At 47.5% G+C, this 21,552-nt stretch overlaps 8 protein-coding genes across 8 annotated transcripts; 5 read left to right on the forward strand and 3 right to left on the reverse strand.

The window, feature by feature from the left end:
* Positions 1 to 94: 94 nt before the first annotated feature.
* Positions 95 to 2,794, forward strand: GGS25DRAFT_491987 (glycoside hydrolase family 16 protein). The gene is made up of 4 exons (XM_049261150.1): positions 95 to 1,192; positions 1,255 to 1,355; positions 1,412 to 2,081; positions 2,220 to 2,794. Exons 1-4 carry the CDS (start codon positions 826 to 828, stop codon positions 2,315 to 2,317), a joined length of 1,236 nt encoding a protein of 411 aa, XP_049117020.1. The 5' UTR covers positions 95 to 825; the 3' UTR covers positions 2,318 to 2,794.
* A 355-nt stretch (positions 2,795 to 3,149) lies between these two features.
* On the reverse strand, positions 3,150 to 4,496 carry GGS25DRAFT_491989 (Tim17/Tim22/Tim23/Pmp24 family-domain-containing protein). The gene is made up of 3 exons (XM_049261151.1): positions 4,201 to 4,496; positions 4,026 to 4,121; positions 3,150 to 3,949 (listed from the first exon to the last, which is right to left on the reverse strand). Exons 1-3 carry the CDS (start codon positions 4,279 to 4,281, stop codon positions 3,593 to 3,595), a joined length of 534 nt encoding a protein of 177 aa, XP_049117021.1. The 5' UTR covers positions 4,282 to 4,496; the 3' UTR covers positions 3,150 to 3,592.
* A 351-nt stretch (positions 4,497 to 4,847) lies between these two features.
* On the forward strand, positions 4,848 to 6,531 carry GGS25DRAFT_491992 (nucleosome assembly protein). Its single transcript, XM_049261152.1, has 3 exons — positions 4,848 to 5,161; positions 5,305 to 6,078; positions 6,141 to 6,531. The coding sequence occupies exons 1-3, from the start codon at positions 5,074 to 5,076 to the stop codon at positions 6,266 to 6,268; spliced, it is 990 nt and encodes a 329-aa protein (XP_049117022.1). The 5' UTR covers positions 4,848 to 5,073; the 3' UTR covers positions 6,269 to 6,531.
* Positions 6,532 to 7,683: 1,152 nt separating this feature from the next.
* On the forward strand, positions 7,684 to 9,656 carry GGS25DRAFT_294135 (glycoside hydrolase family 76 protein). The gene is made up of 3 exons (XM_049257592.1): positions 7,684 to 7,915; positions 7,985 to 8,089; positions 8,168 to 9,656. The coding sequence occupies exons 1-3, from the start codon at positions 7,831 to 7,833 to the stop codon at positions 9,361 to 9,363; spliced, it is 1,386 nt and encodes a 461-aa protein (XP_049117023.1). The 5' UTR covers positions 7,684 to 7,830; the 3' UTR covers positions 9,364 to 9,656.
* On the reverse strand, positions 9,573 to 11,145 carry GGS25DRAFT_491994 (uncharacterized protein). The gene is made up of 2 exons (XM_049261153.1): positions 9,953 to 11,145; positions 9,573 to 9,873 (listed from the first exon to the last, which is right to left on the reverse strand). The coding sequence occupies exons 1-2, from the start codon at positions 10,930 to 10,932 to the stop codon at positions 9,867 to 9,869; spliced, it is 987 nt and encodes a 328-aa protein (XP_049117024.1). The 5' UTR covers positions 10,933 to 11,145; the 3' UTR covers positions 9,573 to 9,866.
* A 408-nt stretch (positions 11,146 to 11,553) lies between these two features.
* Positions 11,554 to 12,150, forward strand: GGS25DRAFT_522059 (LexA/Signal peptidase; the record flags this gene model as incomplete). The annotated part of the gene is made up of 2 exons (XM_049264156.1): positions 11,554 to 11,883; positions 11,962 to 12,150. The coding sequence occupies 2 exons, from the start codon at positions 11,554 to 11,556 to the stop codon at positions 12,148 to 12,150; spliced, it is 519 nt and encodes a 172-aa protein (XP_049117025.1).
* A 594-nt stretch (positions 12,151 to 12,744) lies between these two features.
* On the reverse strand, positions 12,745 to 14,824 carry GGS25DRAFT_514461 (vacuolar protein 8; the record flags this gene model as incomplete). Its single annotated transcript, XM_049262993.1, has 7 exons — positions 12,745 to 13,076; positions 13,134 to 13,883; positions 13,935 to 14,180; positions 14,234 to 14,347; positions 14,474 to 14,594; positions 14,652 to 14,737; positions 14,797 to 14,824. 7 exons carry the CDS (start codon positions 14,822 to 14,824, stop codon positions 12,745 to 12,747), a joined length of 1,677 nt encoding a protein of 558 aa, XP_049117026.1.
* A 4,100-nt stretch (positions 14,825 to 18,924) lies between these two features.
* GGS25DRAFT_492002 (CBS-domain-containing protein) lies at positions 18,925 to 21,254 on the forward strand. The gene is made up of 4 exons (XM_049261154.1): positions 18,925 to 19,441; positions 19,585 to 19,708; positions 19,789 to 19,938; positions 20,017 to 21,254. The coding sequence occupies exons 1-4, from the start codon at positions 19,163 to 19,165 to the stop codon at positions 20,688 to 20,690; spliced, it is 1,227 nt and encodes a 408-aa protein (XP_049117027.1). The 5' UTR covers positions 18,925 to 19,162; the 3' UTR covers positions 20,691 to 21,254.
* Positions 21,255 to 21,552: the final 298 nt, after the last annotated feature.

Genomic DNA, 21,552 nt, shown 5'->3' on the forward strand with positions numbered 1-21,552 from the left:
GTACCTACCTAGTATGGAGGTGGATCGGCATGATTCGGCACTGTCAGGTTCTCTAACGGTGCCTCTAACGGCGCCTGTAACTCCAAACGCGTCAGCCTTTTGCGCTGTCTTCCCATTTTTAACCCATTTTTAAAAAGAAAAGGTGATGTTGATTTCAAGGTTCAAGTATGTAGATTACCTACCTAGGGTATCTATCCGATACTATCTCTGCTTATGTAGGTAGGTGCATACTGGACTTCAGGTACATACCGATAACATTTTAGGGTTTTCATACGCATATGTACCTACATTAGTATGAAGTATATATTGGTGTATGTAGGGGGACAGGCTCCAACAGTCAACGGTCTGAATGTACCTGCTATCAATGTAGGTAGGTAGGTAGGTACCAATCAACTGTTCATCAACTTACACACTTTTCCATGCCACATCAAGAAATGCTACCCTGTCTTGTCTCCCACCCATCCGACTAGCCAACCAACCATCTTCCATACGAGACAAGCTCTAAGAGTCCCGTCCAGTCCAGCCCAGCCCATAACATGATATAGAAAGCCTTGCAGTTCCCATCTCCCCATCCTGCTCAAACAAACTTCCACCTCGAACTCGCCTTATTCCAGGACCACTCTCTACATCAACTTTCGCTTGAAAACTGTTTAGGAAACTGTTTAGTTTAGGTTAGGCTAGTACCTACCGTGTACCTACATATCAGCAAGCAACACTGCGGCGCAGTCGTACCTCCTTCTCGTATTGCATCCAACGGCCTCGGCACACAGACACGTACAACAGTCTATTTCACGGGCCTTCCACATCTGAACCGTATTAATAACCATGGGTTGGGAGAACTCGAATTACCAAGCTCCTGGTTCCAGGACGACCAGGACGAACAGGACGAACAGGACAGAACTTACACCTTTCCAAGTCAGAGATTCCAACGGCCAAGTTGAACTGCTTTCCGGATCCCCACCAGATTATTACTCGTCGGAACGGCAAATACCGCCGCCGCCACGAAGAAACATGACCCAACAACCAAGTGCGCCGTGGTGGAACCCGAGATACTGGCGGAAGAGAACTTGGGCCATCGCCGTCACCATCTTCATCATTATTCTTGTCATTGTCATTGTCGTCCCAGTCGAAGTCGTCAAGGCAAACAGATACCCAGACTACACAGCACTTAATTACTCCTTAGCAGACGAATGTAGGTCACTTTGGTTGCTTAGATGTTGGAGTGTAATCATGATGGACTGACAATCATATTAGACACCGGAACAACATTCTTCGATAACTTCAACTACTTTGAAGGATATGACCCTGCAGAAGGCTTCGTTCATTACGTCCCCCAGGCGCGGGCCACGCAATTGGTTTGTGATCTAATAACTTACCTTACTCGTCAAAAGCCTAACTAATCATCCTTCAGAACCTCACATACGCCAGCAGTGACTCGGCAGTTCTACGAGTAGACACCAGCGTAGGCCCCAGCTCGGTGCCGGATGCTTCGACAGGCCGATTCTCGGTCCGGGTAGAGTCCAAGACACAGTACGATAACGGGTTGTTCATATTTGATGTGAAGCACACGCCGTACGGATGCGGCACGTGGCCGGCACTATGGCTTGTCGACTCGAACAACTGGCCGACTAATGGCGAGATTGATGTCATGGAAGCTGTCAACCAGGCCTCCGACGGCAACCAAATGACCCTCCACACCACCGACAACTGCCAGATGAACGTCAAGCGCATCATGAGTGGGACCAACCTCAATACTAACTGTTACAACGTCACCAACGACAATGCCGGTTGTGGCGTCAAGACCGCTGCCGATACCTACGGCACCGCGTACAATGACGCCCAGGGCGGTGTCATGGCCCTCGAGTGGCGGGACGAAGGCATCCGTGTCTGGCAGTTTGGCCGCAGCAGCATCCCCAGTGATATCTCGGCCCGCAGCCCCGATCCTAGTACTTGGGGCACAGCTTCGGCGGATTTCCCTAATACCAACTGTGACATCAGTTCACATTTCAGGAACCAGAGCATCATTGTTAACATTGATCTATGTGGTCAGTACGCTGGTGGTGTGTATGCTGATAGCGGCTGTGAGTATTCTCCTGTTCTTCGACTACATTCTTTCCTTTCAGCACAGAACAGAAAGTGTATTCGCCTTCTCCCCTTTCCCCCCTTTCCCCCCTTATCCAAGTACGCTTGTATTGGGTCGCTAACTTGTATATTCACAGGCCCCAGCAATTGCACTGACTACGTCGCAAACAACCCCGACGCTTTCACCAACGCGTTCTGGGAATTCGGAGCCTTTGAGGTGTACAAGGCTTCCTAGGTAACCTTGCCTACCACTACCTACACAGGTAGTTGCATATGGTACCTAGGGTACCTATGTTATACTTACGCAACTTAATGGCCGGTACCATTTGGAGCTGGTGGGCGTAATGCGTGCAGAACATACCTACATACATACATTTATGTGTACAGTACATATTGATACCACTGCTTATTAATGTATTGTGTGTTGCTTTGGCTCACGGGGTAATCGTCGCGGATTAAAGTATTAGGTCAGGCCTGCAAAGGGTCGAAGGGAATAACGAACGATGATTGTAGAAAAAGGGGGCTACGGAATAAAGGGATTGGAGTTTATTAGGTATGAATGGATGTAATGCTTATAGGTTTTAATGAATGGGCAGTAGGCACAGGACTTCAAGTTAATGCTAGTTGATGAGTACCTACAACGAATGTGTATGGGGACAGGTAGACTCCCCCCCCCCCTACTTGAGTAGAACGTGGAATACATGGTTCTATCATGATATGATTGATGTCTTCACTGCATGTGTTGTTGGCTGACCTATATTGGTTCTAAATTTGATGTTTCCCAGTAGGTACCTAGATAAGAGTCATCAATGAGGACGCCGAAACTCATTGCCAGAACCTACTACCGCTGCGCCAAAAGGTGGATGATTGATGTCTCATTGAATATCTCAAGTTTATAACAGTATATCTGATACTGGATAAAGGTCTAGTGCTACTAGGTATGCAGTCACACAACGCAACGAGTCTCAGGTATCAGGCTTCAGGTTTCAGGCCGAACACCTACCTAAGTCTCTATTTATTAAAGTATGTATCGGCACTTGGTATATGTGAAGATGGCTAGCCCCCTATTGTCGCTCATCTCTCGACTTGTAGCATTAATTAGCTGGATGAGTGTATGTGTGTGTATACATGTATATGTACAATTCACGACGATGTCTTCTATATCTACCTAGGTAAGTGGAGAATGTTGATGCCTCCCTCCCACCCCTGCCCCTTTTTATATGGATCAATGGATATGATATCCTTGGGAGCCATTATGTACCTAAACGCCTTGAAATGCTATCCAAACAAACAACCGACCGACCGACTGCCGCCCGCCGCAACGCCTCGTAATAGAACCGTGAAGAGCCGGTAGGAAATCAGGTGTCTAGGCTTGCTTGCTTGCTTTTCGTAATCATACAGCCCCTTGTATTCCTCGTCCTCGCCCCGCCTCCCCTTTCTCTAAAAGGGGGGGCTTTTCCTTTTTCCCTTTATTGCTCCTTTTATCCATTCCTCTCCCCTCACTACCGCACTAATCCTCCTCCTTCGGCTGCCGCATCCAGACATCAATCGCGGTACTAAACGCCGCGAACGCCGCGCAGCCTCCCGCAACCGCGGTGGGGCCGCCGCTGCGCGCGAGGATGCCGCCGGTGAGGCACCCGGCGGCGGCGCCGTTGAAGAGGTCGTTGCGGGCGCGGTAGCCCTCGATGCCGCACTCGATGCCGGCGAACATGAGACCGACCATGCCGAAGTTCTTGGCGGTGCTGTAGGAGCGCGCGCCCATGTCCTTGAAGCCGATCTTGAGCTGCTGGCGCATGGGCAGCGAGGCGATGGGCTGCGGGGCGGCGCCGGGGGCGCCGGGCGTGTGGAAGGGGGTGTCGTAGGCCATCTGTTCTTGTGTGTTAGTTTTTCCAAAGGTTTGTAGTAGGGTTATGCTTTGGAGAGGGGTAGGGGATGGTCCGTACGGAAGCCATGAACATGCCAAACAAACCACCCATGCCGAAGCCCATGACGCCCGAGATGGCGGCTTTCCCGAAGCAGGACTCCATTATGGCGTTTAACTAATTCATATGTGTTAGCAAACGGTGGTCCTTGCGACACAAGCTCGCGGCGGGGGATTGGGGGGGTAGGTAGACGGACTCTTTTGATATTGGGATCGTTTGCTGCATCATATTGCTGTGGCCCGCCGGCTCCGGCTCCGGCTCCTGGTAAGCCGTTCATGTTGGGAAGATGTATGTATGTATTTAGGGTGTAAGTATGTATGGCGATGGCAAACCGTTCAACCCACTGTTACCTTGGCTTGATTGTACCTTGTTACTGACGCACATGCAAGTTCTTGAAATCTGATAAGGAATTAAGGTCTGAAAGACAATTATTTTTCTGCTGAACATGACCGCCTTTGTTAAGGTTGCTAACTTGAATGGCGAACTAATCCCTGCCGGTGCTTAAAATAGCCCACTTTATCTAAAGTTTTTAGCGGATACCTGAGCCTTAAGTACGCACCGTACGCTAGCACTCGGGCACTTTATTGTGCTTGTGAGAACGTAAAATCTTTAGCAAATACGGTTTATTTGCACAGTAAAACCGTTAAATGTATTATGATGTATCCATATTGTACGGCTAAACGGCCTAAAATACTGAACAGTCGCACAAAGCAACCCCTCCTTCCCCGTAATGTACGGTTACAAGACCCCTGCCAAGATGCTGCAGAGAGATCAACTGTTGGCTCTAGCTGGGACCTGTAGCCTGGGCAGTTGCCCTTTCCGAGCTCTGCTAACCAATGATTTGCACCTAGTTGATCGACAAGAATTTTTTTTTTGCGATCACATTTTTTCACACCTGAGGCTTCTTACCTTAGTGTGATTTGCCTTGTGTTTCTTTTTATATATTTTGTGCTCAAGGTTTTTTTTCTTGTTGCTTGAGACATCCCAAGTTCTTACCATTCCATCATTTTTTTTTTTTAATAAATTAAAAAAACACCTACTTCACTCAACCAACCTCAATATCACAGCCATGCCGGACGAAGCTGATGTGGCTATTGCCACTTTCGAGGAGCTTATGGACCTCGAGAGAGATTTCGAAGATGTTGAGACAGAAATAAGTATGTGCAAACGGACTTCAGATCTTGTCAAGCCTGGGTCATCATCCTCAATCTACCCCTCCATGATACCCCTCCATGATGAGTTCTGAACCACAGTATATATCAAACGTATTACATACTTACTAACCAATCACATTTATTAGTCCGTCAACAAGTCGCTCTCAGTGCGCCGTTGTATGAGAAGCGAGCAAAGCTGGTCCCCAAGATCCCCAACTTCTGGGCATTGGTCTTCGAGCAGGCCCCGCCTGATCTAGACCAATACATCCAGCCTGGTGACTCTGCTGTACTCCTATCCTCATTGACTGACTTCTCGGTTTCTCACTTCGAGATTGAGAATGGCGGCAAGGGAGACCCTCGCAGCGTGGCCCTCAAGATGGAGTTCTCTGACAATGAGTGGTTCGAGAACAAGGTCCTGGAGAAGAAGTTCTGGTACCGCCTTTCCAAGGATGGCGAGGCCGGCCTAGTTAGTGAGCCGGTCGCTATCAAGTGGAAGTCGGCAGAGAAGGATCTCACCCAAGGAATGCTCGACCTCGTCATCAAGGTCTGGGAGCAAGACAAGAAGCAGGCCAACACCGACAGCACCAAGATAAAGAAGGAGAAGGACTACACACCCGACGAGAAGGCGCTAAAGGAGAAGATCGATGCTACTGGCCTTGGTGGTGTCTCATTTTTCGGTCTGTTCGGATACCGAGGACTGAACGTCTCTGCCGAAGAGAACCGTCTCGCACTCGAAGAGGAGAAGAAGCGCGCCGAACGAGCTGCAGGCAATGCGCCCGACTTGAACGACGAAGATGACGAGGATGAGGACGAAGAAGACGTGGATGAGGACCCGTTAGCTCTCGAGATCTTCCCCGACGGTGAAGAAGTCGCATTGGCTCTTACCGATGATCTCTGGCCCAATGCGATTAAGTATTTCAGTAAGTTTCATTGAATACACTATACTGGCAATCAAAGGTACACAATGCTAACAGATGGCAAGGTCAAGCCCAAGAGGTCGACGTTAGCGATATGGACTTCGAGGACGAAGACGAGGATGAGGAGATGGGCGACGATGATCAGCCTGCAACCAATGGTGCCCAGCCCCCGTCCAAAAAGCGGAAAGCTTAAACGTGTTGAGGATGAGTGAAGGTCTAATATCAATGTGTCTTATAGGAAACTGAAAAGCAGCAAGGATTTTAGGAGGGATACCAAGTTGAACGTTCTATGTTCTATGACGCTCAAGAAAATTGCAGTTATGTGCTTGATGAGAAAAAGGGGAAAAGGGGGAAATGGGGGATTTCGATACCAGACACCAAAAAGTCCTGTCTTTACTTTTACTGCCGAATAGATTTCAAGTCATAATAAGACGTTGAGAAAGAGCAAAGTCTACGCATCCACTATCCATTTTCGTGACACAAATCTTTATACACACACATGCATGTGTGCAGTTGTTGAAATGAAGATGCCCGACTACGACTGTCTCGCCATTCGCCAACTCCTATTCGTTAAATAGTTAGGTGCTAAAAAGTACTATGTATGGAGGCTCCCTATTACAACTTCAATGTTAGGAGCGAGCCAGGTTTCTTATGTAAGTGTTCCCCACTACTATTCCCCAGTCCGTAGGTCTGTACCTAAAATTGAGCTTTTCAAATGTTCTTAATTGAACATCAACTTTTGAATAAGATTTACAATATTAACAAGGTACCCAGAAAATCCTCCCCCCCTGCAGCTACTGTCTTGCTCTGATCCCCCCCCCCCCCCCCTCCCGACCCTTGCCCTATATCTCTTGAGACGAGGGTTCCGCGCAGATCGTACTTGAGCTGTTTCAGCTGTGCCGATTCATATAGCACAGCCCTCCACGCTTCAAGACATGGAACTTGGAACTTCTTTTGTATGTGTATGTACCTGCAGCAGCAGTAAAAAAGCTTTTGCTAAACAGGGGGCCAACCTGGCCAACCTTGAATAATTCGGGAAATTCTTATAGGTGATTGACGTGATGGGTTCCCGAGTTACTACATTGCTCGACAATTGCAGTGGCAGCCATGTGCCTGAATCCGCTTCCTCATACATCCATAGTAGTAATAGTACGCTGGAGATGGCCACTTTTTTTTGGGACGGTCAGGGCTTCTGGATCGACATGTAGGTACATCCAATCCATACAGGACCTTTACTATACTTGCCTATCTGAGCTTTTTTGGGTAAGGGAGTTTTGGTTTGTGCAGTCTTGTTTCTTTCTTTCACTTCACATCTTCAACCTTCACTTCTCTTTTCGCCCAATTGCTTCTAGATCGAAGCTTCATTTCATTCATTTTTTTCGTTCTTGTTTCTGTTTCGTTTTTCGCCGGGCGACTTCTGTCTATCTTTCTCTTGCTAGCAACTCTCGCTCCTGGTCGAGTTTATTCTTCTATTATTATTTATTTTTTTATATTTTATTTGACGTCTAATTCATTTTACGACCGTGAAAGCAAATTGAGTTGAAGAGTGCGTAGTTAAGCCACCAGACGGGTATCACTTAGACATATCTTCAAGCACGGCGACGCTCTGTTTGTTATAACCTCGAAGGACATGCGGTTATCTTAAGCAAGCAGTTCTCTTCTTCTTCTCTTCCCAGGCTAGTCCTTGGTGCTTTAAATCTTCACGTTCTTTGCATTCCATTCTTTTATTTTTATTTTATTTTTTTATATATCATAATGTGGCCGTCACTACAAACAGCAGGTCTCTTGAGCTTGCTGGCAGGCGCAACGGGCGCCATACAAGTCGACTTCAACAGCGATGGTATGCGATATACCTACCTGTCCATAAGAGTGTTTCGATATACGTGCCTAACTAACAGTGTCTAAATAGACTCGATAAAAGATGCGGCGAGCACCGTGGCCTTCGGTTTGTTGAAATATTACACAGGTAACAACACGGGTGATGTTCCGGGCAACTTGCCTGATCCATATTTCTGTACGTGATCCATTCACTTGCACTAGCACATACATAAATCCTTTCTTTCTTTTTTTTTTTACTTACGCCAGTTACCAGGGTGGGAGGCGGGCTCCATGTTCGGCACACTTATCGACTATTGGTTTCACACGGGGGACTCGACGTACAACGCCGTGACGACGCAAGGGATGCTGCACCAAGCCGGCGAAGACAGCGACTACATGCCGCAGAACCAGACCAGCACCTTGGGGAACGACGACCAAGGGTTCTGGGCCATGGCCGCCATGTCCGCGGCCGAGAACAACTTCCCGAACCCGCCGGCGGACCAGCCGCAGTGGCTGGCGCTCGTGCAGGCCGTCTTCAACGAGTACGTGGACCGGTGGGACACGGAGACGTGCGGCGGCGGCCTGCGGTGGCAGATCTTCACCTTCAACAACGGCTTCAACTACAAGAACTCCATCTCCAACGGCTGCTTCTTCAACATCGCCTCCCGCCTCGCCCGCTACACGGGCAACCAGACGTACGCCGACTGGGCCGAGAAGGTGTGGGACTGGATGACCGAAGTAAAGTACATCGACGCCGACTTCAACATCTTCGACGGCGCCGGCGTCGAGCAGGACTGCAAGGACATCAACCAGGCGCAGTGGACCTACAACGCCGGCATTTTTCTACAAGGCGCCGCCGCCATGTACAACTTCACCGAAGGGCAGTCGAACTGGGAGCAGCGCACCGCGGGCCTCCTGAACCGGACGATATCCTTCTTCTTCGACGACGGCATCGTCGTCGAGCGGCCCTGCGAGTCCTTCAACTTCTGCGACTTCGACCAGCAGTCCTTCAAGGGCTACCTGCTGCGGTGGATGGCCTCGACCGCGCAGCTGGCCCCTTTTACCTTCGACACCGCCATGCCCCTCATCAAGTCCAGCGCCGCCGCCGCCGCCCAGCAGTGCTCGGGGTCCCCCGCCGCCAACGAGTTCAAGGGGGTCGCCGGCACGGCGTGCGGGTTCAAGTGGACGGAGAAGGACAAGTTCGACGGCCTCGTCGGCGTCGGCGAGCAGATGAGCGCGCTGTCCGCGCTGCAGTACTCGCTGATCAAAAAAGAGACGGCCGCGCCGCTGACGGCGGACACGGGCGGCACCTCGGTCGGCAACCCGGACGCGGGCCGCCAGATGGCCGAGTACATGCCGAAGCCGCTGCGCGAGATCTCGATAGGCGAAAAAGTGGCGGCGGGCTTCGTGACGACGGCCGTCGCGTTTAGTGTCGTGGGCGCCGTGGTTTTTCTTCTGCATGAGACGTGAAAAGCAAACATGAACAACAACAACAATAACAGAAGAAATAAGAGAAATAAGAGATGTATAAGATAAGATAGACGTCACTGATATCAATAATGAACGACGAAATGAGAACAACATCAATATCCTGCGGAGCTTCTGTGAAACATCTAACCTATGTTTGTATGTATGTATGTATGTACTAGGTTAGATACCTAGGTAAGGTAGGTAGGTACCTACTAGGTAGGCAGAGGCATCATATGAGGTTCAAATACATGTACATCTATAATAGATAGGTACCTAGGGAACTTATCTGGGCGTTCCGGACAGCCACCACATGTAATATACCAACCTAGGTTAGGTATGTATATATCAGGGGATATATTTGGTCAATCAATATACCTACTGTACCTGCTTCGAGAGCAAGTCTTTTCAACGCATCTCTATAACCTAGAGGCTTTTCTCGTAATATACATAGATAGATAGATACATACAGCATCAATCATCTTCTTGATTCTTGATCGCGTTTTCTAATTTCTTTTATGCCAGTTGAGTCAGTCGTAGGTACTGGGGTATTATTGAACTATGAAGAATACCACACAAGTCAAGTACTCACTCATTCAGTTTCTTCTGCGCCTGCTTGAACTTGTCCATGAACATCTTGGCCGCCTCGGCCTTCAGCCGCTCCTTCTCGTCCTCCAGCTGCTTTTTCCTCGTCTTGAGGCTGATGCCCTCGAAGTACAGGCGGGCGATGCCGCCGACGTCGCCGTCCATCTTGCGCGTCTCCTTGGCACCCTCGACCTCGCTGGCGGCCTCGCGCACGCTCGCGAGCACCGCCTCGGCCTCCTCCTGCGTCGCCTGGCGGCCCTTGCGCTTCTTCGCCAGCATGACCTCGACGTGGAAGCCGCGGTCGAGGAACTCGCGCATGCGGCGCAGCTTGTGCGCCATGTCGTTGGTCGAGATGCTCCACGAGAACTCGAGCTCCTTGGTGTTGATCTCCCGGCGCCGGCGGTGCTCGCGGATCTCGGCCTCCATCCGCATAGCCGCCTCGTTGTCGATGATGCGGCAGATGGCGGCGGGCGGGGACCAGTTAGGGTCATCCTCTCCTATCTCCTCCTCGGCGACCTTGGGCAGCGGTGGGGATGCAACCATCAGTAGCGTGTGCGTATCTAGGTTTAGCTCAGCAAGGACGTCGTCTCGAAGCCGTGGCTCTGAAAGCGTGCTCTCCGGCGGCGCAGAGGCTATGCGCACCCACTCATACATGATCTTATGGTTGATGACACGGTGCTTGAGGGCTTGGATGCGCTGCATGCCTAAGGATGGGGTGGTGCTGAAGGCAGCGGCCCCACGGATATGGGAGGATGCTGATAATGTCGGTGCTGATATAATGGCATGTCTATTGAGGAGAAGGCGTCGGCTGGGGGAGAGCGAGGAGAAGAGCCGCGGAGGGAAGAGGTAATATGAATTCGCTTGGGCATTGTTGCTGTTAGGGGCGCTGCGGCTGCCGTAGATAGAATCTGAAATGAGAACTCGATGGAGAGCGCGAGCGGGCGAGGTGTTGGCGAAACAGCGTGAGTGAGCCATGTTCATAGACATTTTTGGGTTTCCCCTCCTCCTTCTTCTTCTTGTTCTTCTTGTTCTTCTTCACTGTCTATATTCCTCCTTTAGAAGATTGAGTTGAGATATGTGCTGCATACAGTTACGAAAGCATTTTTCTCTCTCGATTGGATTGATGTCGGATCTTTAAGTATGGTGGGGGTGTTGTGTGCTGCGAAAACTTGAAGTTTCATTGAAAGTAAAAAAAAAAAAAAAAAAAAAAAAAAAAAAAAAAAAGAATAGTTAACGAAAAATACGATTCGGTTGGAAGAAATTTGGCGGCATAAGTTGCAGGGATTGAGAGCCAATCATATTACACCTTTCTTTCGCAAGGGTTCGACAAGTGCCATGCCAAGACTTCGGAGCTTGTTTTAGTGAACCCAAGATATCTAACCTATATCTAACCTACCTCATATGACTACTGTGTAGGAAGGTAGTATCGTTTCATTATCGATTAACCACCTAGGTATCTGTGTGCAGCATGTAAGCTCAAAGCCGTTATAGTCGGGACCATATGACCTACAAGTCAACAACACAATCTATAATAAGAGAAAATAATAGAAGCCAAACCAAGAAGGAAAATCCCATCACATCCCATACACCCCATACACCCCACCCGCCATGCCACCACCACCCAGCATCCTAGGCCACCCCTTCCGCGTGCTCCTCTACACCTGCAAAGCGCTCGCCCTGGGCCACCTAGCTGTCACCTACGGGTACAGCGGGGGGTACGGCTGGGGGCCCTCGATGCTGCCCACCTTCCTCACCATGGACGAGTGGTTTGTGACGAGCCGCGCCTGCAGACGGGGTCGCGGCATCCAGGTCGGCGACTGCATCGTCTACTCCATCCCCGTCGAGCCCGGCGAGGAGGGCATCAAGCGCGTTCTTGGTCTTCCCGGCGACTACGTCCTCCTGAACTCTCCCGGCGCCAGCAGCACCAGTATGATACAGGTAATCTACTCTACGCTACGATATCCATGCATGTTTCGTCAGCAGCTAAGACCAAACACATTACTGACTGGACCCTAGGTACCAAAGGGCCATTGCTATATAGTTGGAGATAATCTCCCTTGGTCCAGGGATAGCCGCGACTTCGGTCCCTTACCCATGGGCCTCATCAAGGGTAAAGTGGTGGCTAAGGTGTGTATAAATGGCTGGTCGCCATTTAATTGGTTTACCAGAGTCGAAAGCGGTCTTCACTCGCCCTCAGATACCTGACATATCTCTTCTCCCCCTTAGCATGGAGAAACCTATTAAAAAAGCGTTAAAACAAAACATCACATGTGTATTGTACTTGTATTATGACTGCATTGCATACAGGCGTATTGGAAGGATGACTTTGTTGGATATCATTTTCGGCGAGGGGCAATTTAATTACAAGAATTTTAACAGTTCCATACAAGCCTCGTACAAGAGACTTGCATGGACGACCACGACCACCACCACCACCACGACTTGGCGAGCGAATTATCAAGTAGTCGTTCCTTTCCTTCAAACGGCAATGCCGTTCTGTACAAATGAAATTCAACGGTCTGGTTTCTCTTGCCCAAGGAACAAGTCCAGGACAAGAAATGCGACCTGCAATACGCCCGCCCGCAACTTGAGCCGCCCCAAATGAGGATATGCATTCCCTATAAAATATCGAAGCAGCCTGACCGTCGACGAAATAAAGATGCCTGCTTATATAGAATACGCCTCGAACACCGGAACCAACCATGACTGCGTGAATGCCCGCCGGAGAAAAGTCCGACAAAACTGATGTTTAGAAAAGGAAGCTTAGCTCAATAGACCGTCATCGAATCCGTAATCGCATTAGCCCTCTATGTGCGCCTTGGACATGCTCTGACCGAGAAGCTCCAGGCAGCGCTGCGCAAGATTAATCACCTCACCCTCGTCATCTTCTTCGAATTCGTTATCTGACTCGACTTGTCGATTTGCGATTTGCTTAATCATCTCCACAATCGTATCCGACTTTCCAATAAGTGATATCAGAGTCTTGTCCTCAGACTCCAATAACTGAAGAAGCGTCCAAATGGCAATGTGCTGGAATGTAGCGTCTCCGCTAGCCAAGAACCTACTCAAGTAGCCGTGAATACCACCGTTTGGTTCGGTCCAGTCTTGGATGAAGATAGAATAATCGCCAACTACAATAATCGTTAGAATTGTAACCGAAAAAGGAACTTCCAGGTATCCAAACTTACCTTTGGAAGAGAGGTTGCCAAGAGCAGCAGCGCTATTTCCTTGGACCTCGATGCTTGCTGAATGCGTAAGAGGGATTAGGACATCAAACACGCCAAGATTTAACAAGTGCGTCTTGAGATCATCGGATAAAGCAAGGACGGCGATGGCAGCCGTCATCTCCGACTGAACGGTAACTGGAACATCCAAAACGAGTTGCTTGCACTTCTGTACCGCACCGGCCTCGAGCACCAGAGCTTTGTTGCGATCAGAGCTAGCAGCGAGATTTCTGAGGGTCGATATGGCGTGGCACTGAATCTCCTCGTTGTCGGTAGAGCCTAGGAGATCAACTAAGGGCTTTAAGAAGCCAGCTTCGATAATGGGCGATTCGTTCAACGGGTGAATCGATATATTGCGTATGCAAGCAACGGCGGATAGTATGAGAGGGAGATAAGAGGACTGGAGCAGGCGCAACAATGCATTCAAACCCTGCGCTCGGACAATGTCCAGTTGGTATTTTTCGTCCGAGGCTAGATTTCGAAGCGCTAATGCCGCCTGGCATTGCACTTTAGGTGAGGAGGAATCCATCAAGTTGACTAACGACTGGACGAGTTTGGTCTCGGACGCAGCTAACTTCCGCCTGTTGTTAGCGTCGACGGCAATGTTGCTGAGTGCTGTCGTGCAATAATATTGAACATCGACATCGGGAGACGATAGGAGTTGTACGAGTACGGGGATGGCGCCTGCGTTCACAAGCTGTTGTCGATTTTCATCTACACGAGACTGTTAGGAAACTCCCCAGACATAAATGGCGAGTAGCCTACCTGAATGCGTCATGTTGAGAAGAGCACCAGTTGCGTTTCGCTGAACCCTCATGTCCCTTGACTTGGCCAACTTTGTGAGTGGACCTAATGCTCCAGATCGTGCGATCTTTGCCTTGTTGTCTTCGTGAGTGGCCAGGTTCGTGATGCATCCTACGGCATTGCACTGGACTTCAACGTTCTGGGAAAGCATCTGACGTATGAGTGGGGGCAGACCACCCAATTGGACGATCAAGACTTTGTTCTCGGCTATATGAATTGGTGAGATACATAGCCACGTAGAAGTGTTCAGCTACACTTACTATTAACAGCCAGGTTTCCAAGCGCCGCGCTGGCTGCTCTTTGAACTTCGACATCGTGGCTTTGGAGCAGGAAGAGAATAGGCTCCAGAGTATCGCGGTCGACCTCGCGAACATCTGCGGGGAGAAAGTCAGTTGGAATCTAGATATTGAAGATGGCTGTATCGGCATTCGAAGGTGATATCGGTCGACCATCGTATAATCTCACGTAGTCCTTATCCGCATCTTGACGATAAAACGTACCTCGTTCCGTGATTTCAGCAAATGTTAAACTCGCACTTCGTTGTAAGTCGATATTCTCGGAAAAGACGAGGGTGCTCAGGGCTCGAAGGGGTTCGCCAGAGAAAAAGTCGGTCTCGCCGCGCTAGGGAACGATCAGCTTCAAGATATAAAAAGAACTGATGGGTAATGATAAACGAACATTCTCGAGGTATTGCAAGAGATCGGCGACAGCTTCTCTTTCGCTGTCAGCCAATACTGGCTCGTAGAGTCCATCGCGAGATTTGCCTGTGTCGGTCTTAGCAGATGTAGAGCTTTTGATAGTTAGGAAAATAGTGAGGCAGTACCTCCGCAGCATGACTGGCAGGCCCCCATGGCTATGGGTAGAGATGAAAACCGTGATCGATGATGGTTCTGGTTGTTGTCGGATACGGAAAGTAAATGAAAAAAGATGATGATGGTGACCCGGTGCTCCTCGTCTCAATTTGTTTGAGAATGTTAACAAACAAAATCAAAACTGGGATTAGGCCGAAATGAGACTGGGATCCCGAGGTAGTGGTCCTATGATATATCCTCGTGAGAGACTAGGGTAGGCAGGCTATTACGTGTAGGTCGATGCGGCGGTAATTGTACCGGTGTGCATGCATCGACGGGACGGGACGATACGATGAGATAAAGATCGATCGTGACCAGGCCGAAGGGTATTATGGAAGACAGCTAGAGAGAGAGAGAGAGAGAGAGAGAGAGAGAGAGAGAGAGAGAGAGAGAGAGAGAGAGAGAGAGAGAGAGAGAGAGAGAGAGAGAGTATGAGAGTGAGGTGGAAGGGAAATGGAAGAGAGGCAGGTTGTTGGTGTTGAACCTTAATGCATTTGGGAGTTCCAGGGCTCCAAGCTTGTTTACGAGATTTCGAGGTTGAAAGTTGCAACAGAAGGCTTGGAGTTGGAGAGTATGCGAGGTAATGCGAGGGTTTGGGATGAGTGAGATAAGTACCGACAACCCTGCTCTTGCTGCCCCCGTCGTAACTAAAGTTGATAGCAGTTACTGCGCTATTGCCGCGTCTTGTTGCTGTTACTTGCTGGAGCAGGTGCTGAAGCAGTGACTTCACTGGCCTATGGTGTTTATAGGTGGAGAGGAGAAGTGGAGACAGAGGTATAATCGCTTAGTACCTAAGGTACATACATAATACGGCGTACTAACCTAGTACTAGGTAGTCTAGCAGTTGTGTTTTAACGGTTTTGTACTTTAAAAAAAGTAACGTAATTGCCTTGTAGAGAGAAGGAATGGCGCAGTGTGCCAATCATTTATCTCGTTTTCTTTCTTACATACATACGACAAGAAGGACCCGGGATGTCTGAACTTTCGCAACATTGAAGTTTCTGTGGGTACCACTAACTAACCCCTACATACTAGGTAATGTGCTAGGAACTAGGTAGAATATCTACATGCACATTCACAATGCACATAGCATTAAGAGCTTATCTCAGTTTGCTCCTTTCTCATCAAATGTTACATGCCTTCAGCTGCCTACATAGATTATGTACTATGTACATGCATAATGAATGAAGAGCTCATGTCATTAATGGATGTCAAAGGCGTGTGAAGAGCACTGGGTCTAAAGACAACATTGACCTTTTATCATGATTACCATACGTCAGTTGGTGCCTGCTTACAATTAACTATGTAGGCGCTTTTTAGCATCTTTATTTTAGCCACAACATACATAACAAGAAGACCCCGATTATCGTGCTGTTTACCTCTTTAGGATAGCTATTGTACATTGCAGCAGCCAGTGCCAGCCACAAACTTCGCTTGGCTTCCTTTGCAAATGCCATGGCGGCGATCTAGCTTCAAGTAGCTTGTGAAGAAAACACCTGCAGGTCTTGTCTCGAAAATATGACGTTCCATCCACCTATTATGTGGCTTTCCGTCAGATAGTAACCGAGAATAGCCAAAGTTTGTCACGCTGCTGGAACATTCGTTATTCGCTGAGGCTATTCCCAATTCAAGTCAACAAATCATCTCTTGACCTTGCTGATGGGTGGGAGGCCATCCTTAATGATTACCCAGTTCCTAATAAGAACAGTTCCTTCAAAATTGAGTCATGAGATCCTACCCGAGTCAAGAGATAATAAATCCTTGAACAAATCGCCTGACCTAGAATTTACATAGTCATCCATTTGAGACCCTAAGCACCACCCACTCCTTTCTATCGGTGGCATGTTTAGATGACGACAACTTCGCCTTCATTATTAGCTACCTACCTATGCCACACCAAACAGCCTTGGGAGAGACAAAACATATGTATTATATGTTGTTATTTTATGATTAACCGATGGTGGGTTTTGCGCTTGAAACTGACTCCAAGTCGAGCTAGAAATCGTATACGAAGTAACATATTAGACCTAGAACTAGACCAGACTCAGATCCGGACCACCTTAAAACAACAGCAATATCAAATCACTTTAAATAATTATTACGCCGCTAAACCTTTACTAAATTTGATATAATTTAATAATATGATATATTATTTCAATATAAATATAAATATTATATTAAGAATAAGATGCATTGGTTGTGCGGTTTGGAATTTGATAATATGTACGTATATATAGTAGGTTTTATGTAATTAAACAGTATAAGAGTCGTATCTCGATGAATCGGCGTCGGATTTTTTTTTAAATTTTTATATTTGTATATTTCGATATGATAAATGCGTTCGTAAAGTTTCGTTTAGTTTAAGGTAGGATTTGTGGCGTTATGAATTTTTTTAAGTGATTTGGTATTGTTGTTGTTTAGTGTTGTTTTGGGGAGGTTTTGGGAGGTTTTAGGTATCCTAAGTAACTAAAAAATTAAGGTGGTCTACATCTAAGTTTGGTCCGGTTCCAGGTCTAATACGTTAAGTAGCAGTGGCTGTTGACTTTTCCAACCCTTTGATTGAGCAATGGCCGAATGTTTCCAATAGCACCCTTATGTATCCTTTGCGTCACATCAATTCTTTAATACGATATGACATATCATTTGATTGTTCTTTTTATCCTCTTTCTCTCTCCGCTTTAGATTTAGTATACATGATGGATGCATCAAATCTTCTCCGCCTATGTACAGTAGGTAGGTAGGTAGATATCTACTATGTAGTATAGGATGAATAATCTTGGCATGACACGAGCTTATGTATTTTGTTAGGTTTATGCATTTGCTACGATACTGCAAATGTTCACGAGTGGTAAGTCCAATCTATGTCTCTGTAGGTATGTAGTAGTATGAGCACGGCCAACGTACCTACGTCACTGCAATGGCTGGGGGGTAGGCACCTGCGTTCATTAGGTCTCGAGGGGTTTGACTGCCTAAACGACTTGAACTTTGCATACATAGCCCTGAAGATGCTTATGTTTGTGCAATGTCAGCACCTATACTACTAGTAGTACATACCTAGGGTAATATAGTTATTGGGTTGCTTTATCCTCGAGCTTCCTTTTCCAGATGTCTTTTATTATATATACCTACATCATGACAATGTACAGTCCTTGCAAGGACATTAATACTGTACTAACCTAGGTATCAGAAGATGGATGCTTGGTATGTGAGTGGGTAAAATGCCCACATGCTATTCCATCTTCTTTCTTGTTAAAGATTTCCAGCATTCAAGGCACATGTAACCGCCTATTCATCCAGGGATGGAGGTTGATCCATCAGGACGGTCAGGACCTATCAACAACAAGCACAGTGAAGCCCTTAAAACCCACTGAGAGACATACACACCCCCACGCTACAAACATGGACCTCAATATGCATGTATTGCATATAGTTACAGTACAGCATTGAACCAGACACTGCATCGTTAATGTCTGATTAGGTACATGTAGGTAGTTACTAACTTAGGTAGGTGCTAGGTACATAATTGTACCTATTCGCCCTGTCAGATCTCCCGAGTTGCTTACATTCAGCGTTGTATACCTACTCTACCAGGTACATATAGCGCTGCTAGACACCTATATGTATGTACGTATGCATCACTGTCAGCACGAATTGCCCAGTAGGCTGTCGACGCAAAAAGACTGTGAGGCTATTTATTCATCTGGTCTGACCTCATTAGTATTATCAACCTCACCATCTTCATCCTTATCTTTCTTTGTTAACTACTACAGCCTATTACTTTAAACTTAGCAAAAGATCAATCTGCTCTAGTGTGTGCTAAGGGGTACATAATCTACCCAGTACATACATAGTAGTTGGGTTGCATGTATGAAAACCAAAGCCGATGTCTTCATCTTTCATCTTAGCTAGCAACTTCCTTGCTACTTCCAACTTTAGATCATTACTTTCTACAATAATCACCAACTCTACTCAATAACTTCTTTTTTACTTTTACTTATTCTTATTCTTAATTTTATCTTTATTTTGCATTTTACTCTCCACACACCCCTCCCCTCTCCCTACATTCCTCTCTAGTACCTAACTGGAATAGGTGGGTTTTTCTCTTTTTTTTTAAAAAAAAAGAGAGAGAGAAGAAAAAAAGAAGAAAAAAAGGGTCTCGTACACCGAAACCTTTCATCGTCCACGCCAGGCACGCCTACTGCAATAGGTAGCTACATACCTATACCTACTTATTCAATTATACGCCTCCGGGGAGACGGGTGTTCCACCAATAATCCTTAATTATCAGAGCTCCCCCAAGGAAACCCCAAGACAAAAAAAAAGGGGGAAGAAAGAAAGATGGATGACCCTTCGAGCTACGAACCTAGTAGTAATCCGCCGCTAGACGAGGTGCCACAACACGCGCCAGCTGCTGTCGGTGCCGGTGCCGCTGTCGCCGCTACCGCCCCCGCCATATCGTCGGATTTGCACTCGTTCATACCACCGCTACTTCGACCAGGTCACGAGCTTCCTTTTGTGCAGCCATCCTCGTATCTCAGACCCAAACTTCGGACACGCACAGTCCCTGCGCCCACGCCGCCAATGAGTCCTATTGACGAAGAGCAGCTGCAAGGCCTGGTAAGCTATCAGCATCTGCATTCTAATATCATCATTCCCTGGCGATCCTTCTTTGTCTTACCCTTCTGCCTGCCATCCGGGCTTCCCCCCTTAGGTATTTTTAGACCTCAACCACTTGCTGATCTGTCTCTTCGTGCCTACAGAAAGGTCTGCGCAATTTTCTCCGAGTTAGAACTAGCTACGATGTGCTTCCGCTCTCATTCCGACTTATCGTGCTGGACAATGATCTCTTGATCAGGAAGAGTCTTGACATCCTGATCCAGAATGGTATTGTACCTATATTTGCCATTATCATCATATCCTTTCCCCGCCAGACCTCGAGCCGTTTTTAACATACAATCTATTAGGAATTGTCTCGGCACCTCTCTGGGATTCGCAGCAAGCCAGATTCGCGGGGCTTCTCACTGCGACCGACTATATCAATTTAATACAATACTACTGCCAGTTTCCCGAACACATTGATAATGTAGATAAGTTTAGGTTGAGCAGTCTTCGCGGTATGTCATATCCCAGATGTGAATGTGCTGGAAGGCGTGGATTGGGCCTCGGTAACTGATAATTTAATCATACGACAGACATCGAAAGGGCAATTGGCGTCCTTCCGTTAGAAACTGTGTCGGTCCACCCTACGAGACCCCTGTACGAAGCCTGTAGTCGCATGCTCAAAAGTCGCGCTCGTCGTATTCCGCTGGTCGACATTGATCACGAAACCGAGAGAGAAACAGTTGTGAGCGTCATCACACAGTATCGCATCCTCAAGTTTATCGCCGTCAACACTGAGCAACACACAATGCTTCTTAAGCAGACCGTACGAGAGATAGGGTTAGGGACTTATAAGGACCTCGCAACCGCTAAGATGACAGACTCGGTACTCGAGGTAATCAACTTGATGGTGGTTCACAACATTTCCGCCGTCCCGATTGTTGATAGGAACAACGTCGTGCTCAACGTGTTTGAGGCCGTAGACGTTATACCGTGTATCAAAGGGGGTGTGTACGAAGAGTTGGAGTCAACCGTGGGGGAAGCATTGTCGAGGAGGCCAGACGACTTCCAAGGCATCTATACTTGTCAGGAGGACGACAGGCTTGATTCCATCTTTACCACGCTACGACAATCTCGAGTACACAGGCTAGTAGTCATCGATGACAATTGGCAATTGAAGGGCATGATATCCCTCTCCGACATCCTCAGGTACGTCCTATTCACTGGCGTCACTCCCGACGAAGGTGAATACTTTCCTCCGCCATGAAAAGCCAGTGAAAGCTCGGACGACGATTTTCCTTCTTCTTGATGATGATACATGAGACCTTGGAAATGGGAGCAATGAGGTTATGGATTTAAAGGAGGTAATGATGGATGGGCATTGTAGAGGAGTCTGGCGTTCTCAAGAATGGGGAGATTGCATACGGATCAGTCTCTAAGCCGACACGGGTTTTCATACTTTCTCAGTCCTCGCGCGCTGATATGATGGAGTACCTACCTGGTTTAAGGGGGAGGAAAGGAATTGCATGGTCTAGATGGCGGGCTAGGTGGGAGACAAAATGGTCAGGATCTACCCGTGGTAACCATAACACTTGTTTCTCGGAGGCGCAATATATTTCCAGTGTTAACAGATTAGACATGTACCAGGTATTATAGTATGTAGGTATAGAAGTGCTTTCCTCCTCTAACGTGTTGTCTCTGACATGGTAGCTACCATTATATCTACTAGGTGCCTGTAGTGAGTCTAGTGACTTCTTCAGACTTCCCATCGTACATGATACATAGTAGTATTATGGAAGGAGTGATGCGGTCAGGATATACTATAAATACCTACATATACTAAACATATACTAATTTGCAACGCACATCAGTTGACCTCTTTAATGCTAGTATGTTCCTCTATAGTAGCAGGCACCTTGTAGTATCAATATCTCTAAGACTACATACATACATACATACCTACCTACCTGTAACATGAACTTACTTTATATCTTGACCAATCTCATACTCAATGTTTTCTCTACCTATTCACTCTTCTATTAACGAGCTTTCAAGTTTATAATCTCTTATCCACTACTTGTATTATGTTCTATACCTAGTTAGACACTCAAATTCAAGTAGTCTCTTAC

This window comes from Hypoxylon fragiforme, assembly GCF_022984875.1.
Source record: "Hypoxylon fragiforme strain CBS 206.31 chromosome Unknown GGS25scaffold_5, whole genome shotgun sequence".
In the NCBI taxonomy this organism is placed as follows: Eukaryota; Fungi; Ascomycota; class Sordariomycetes; order Xylariales; family Hypoxylaceae; genus Hypoxylon; species Hypoxylon fragiforme.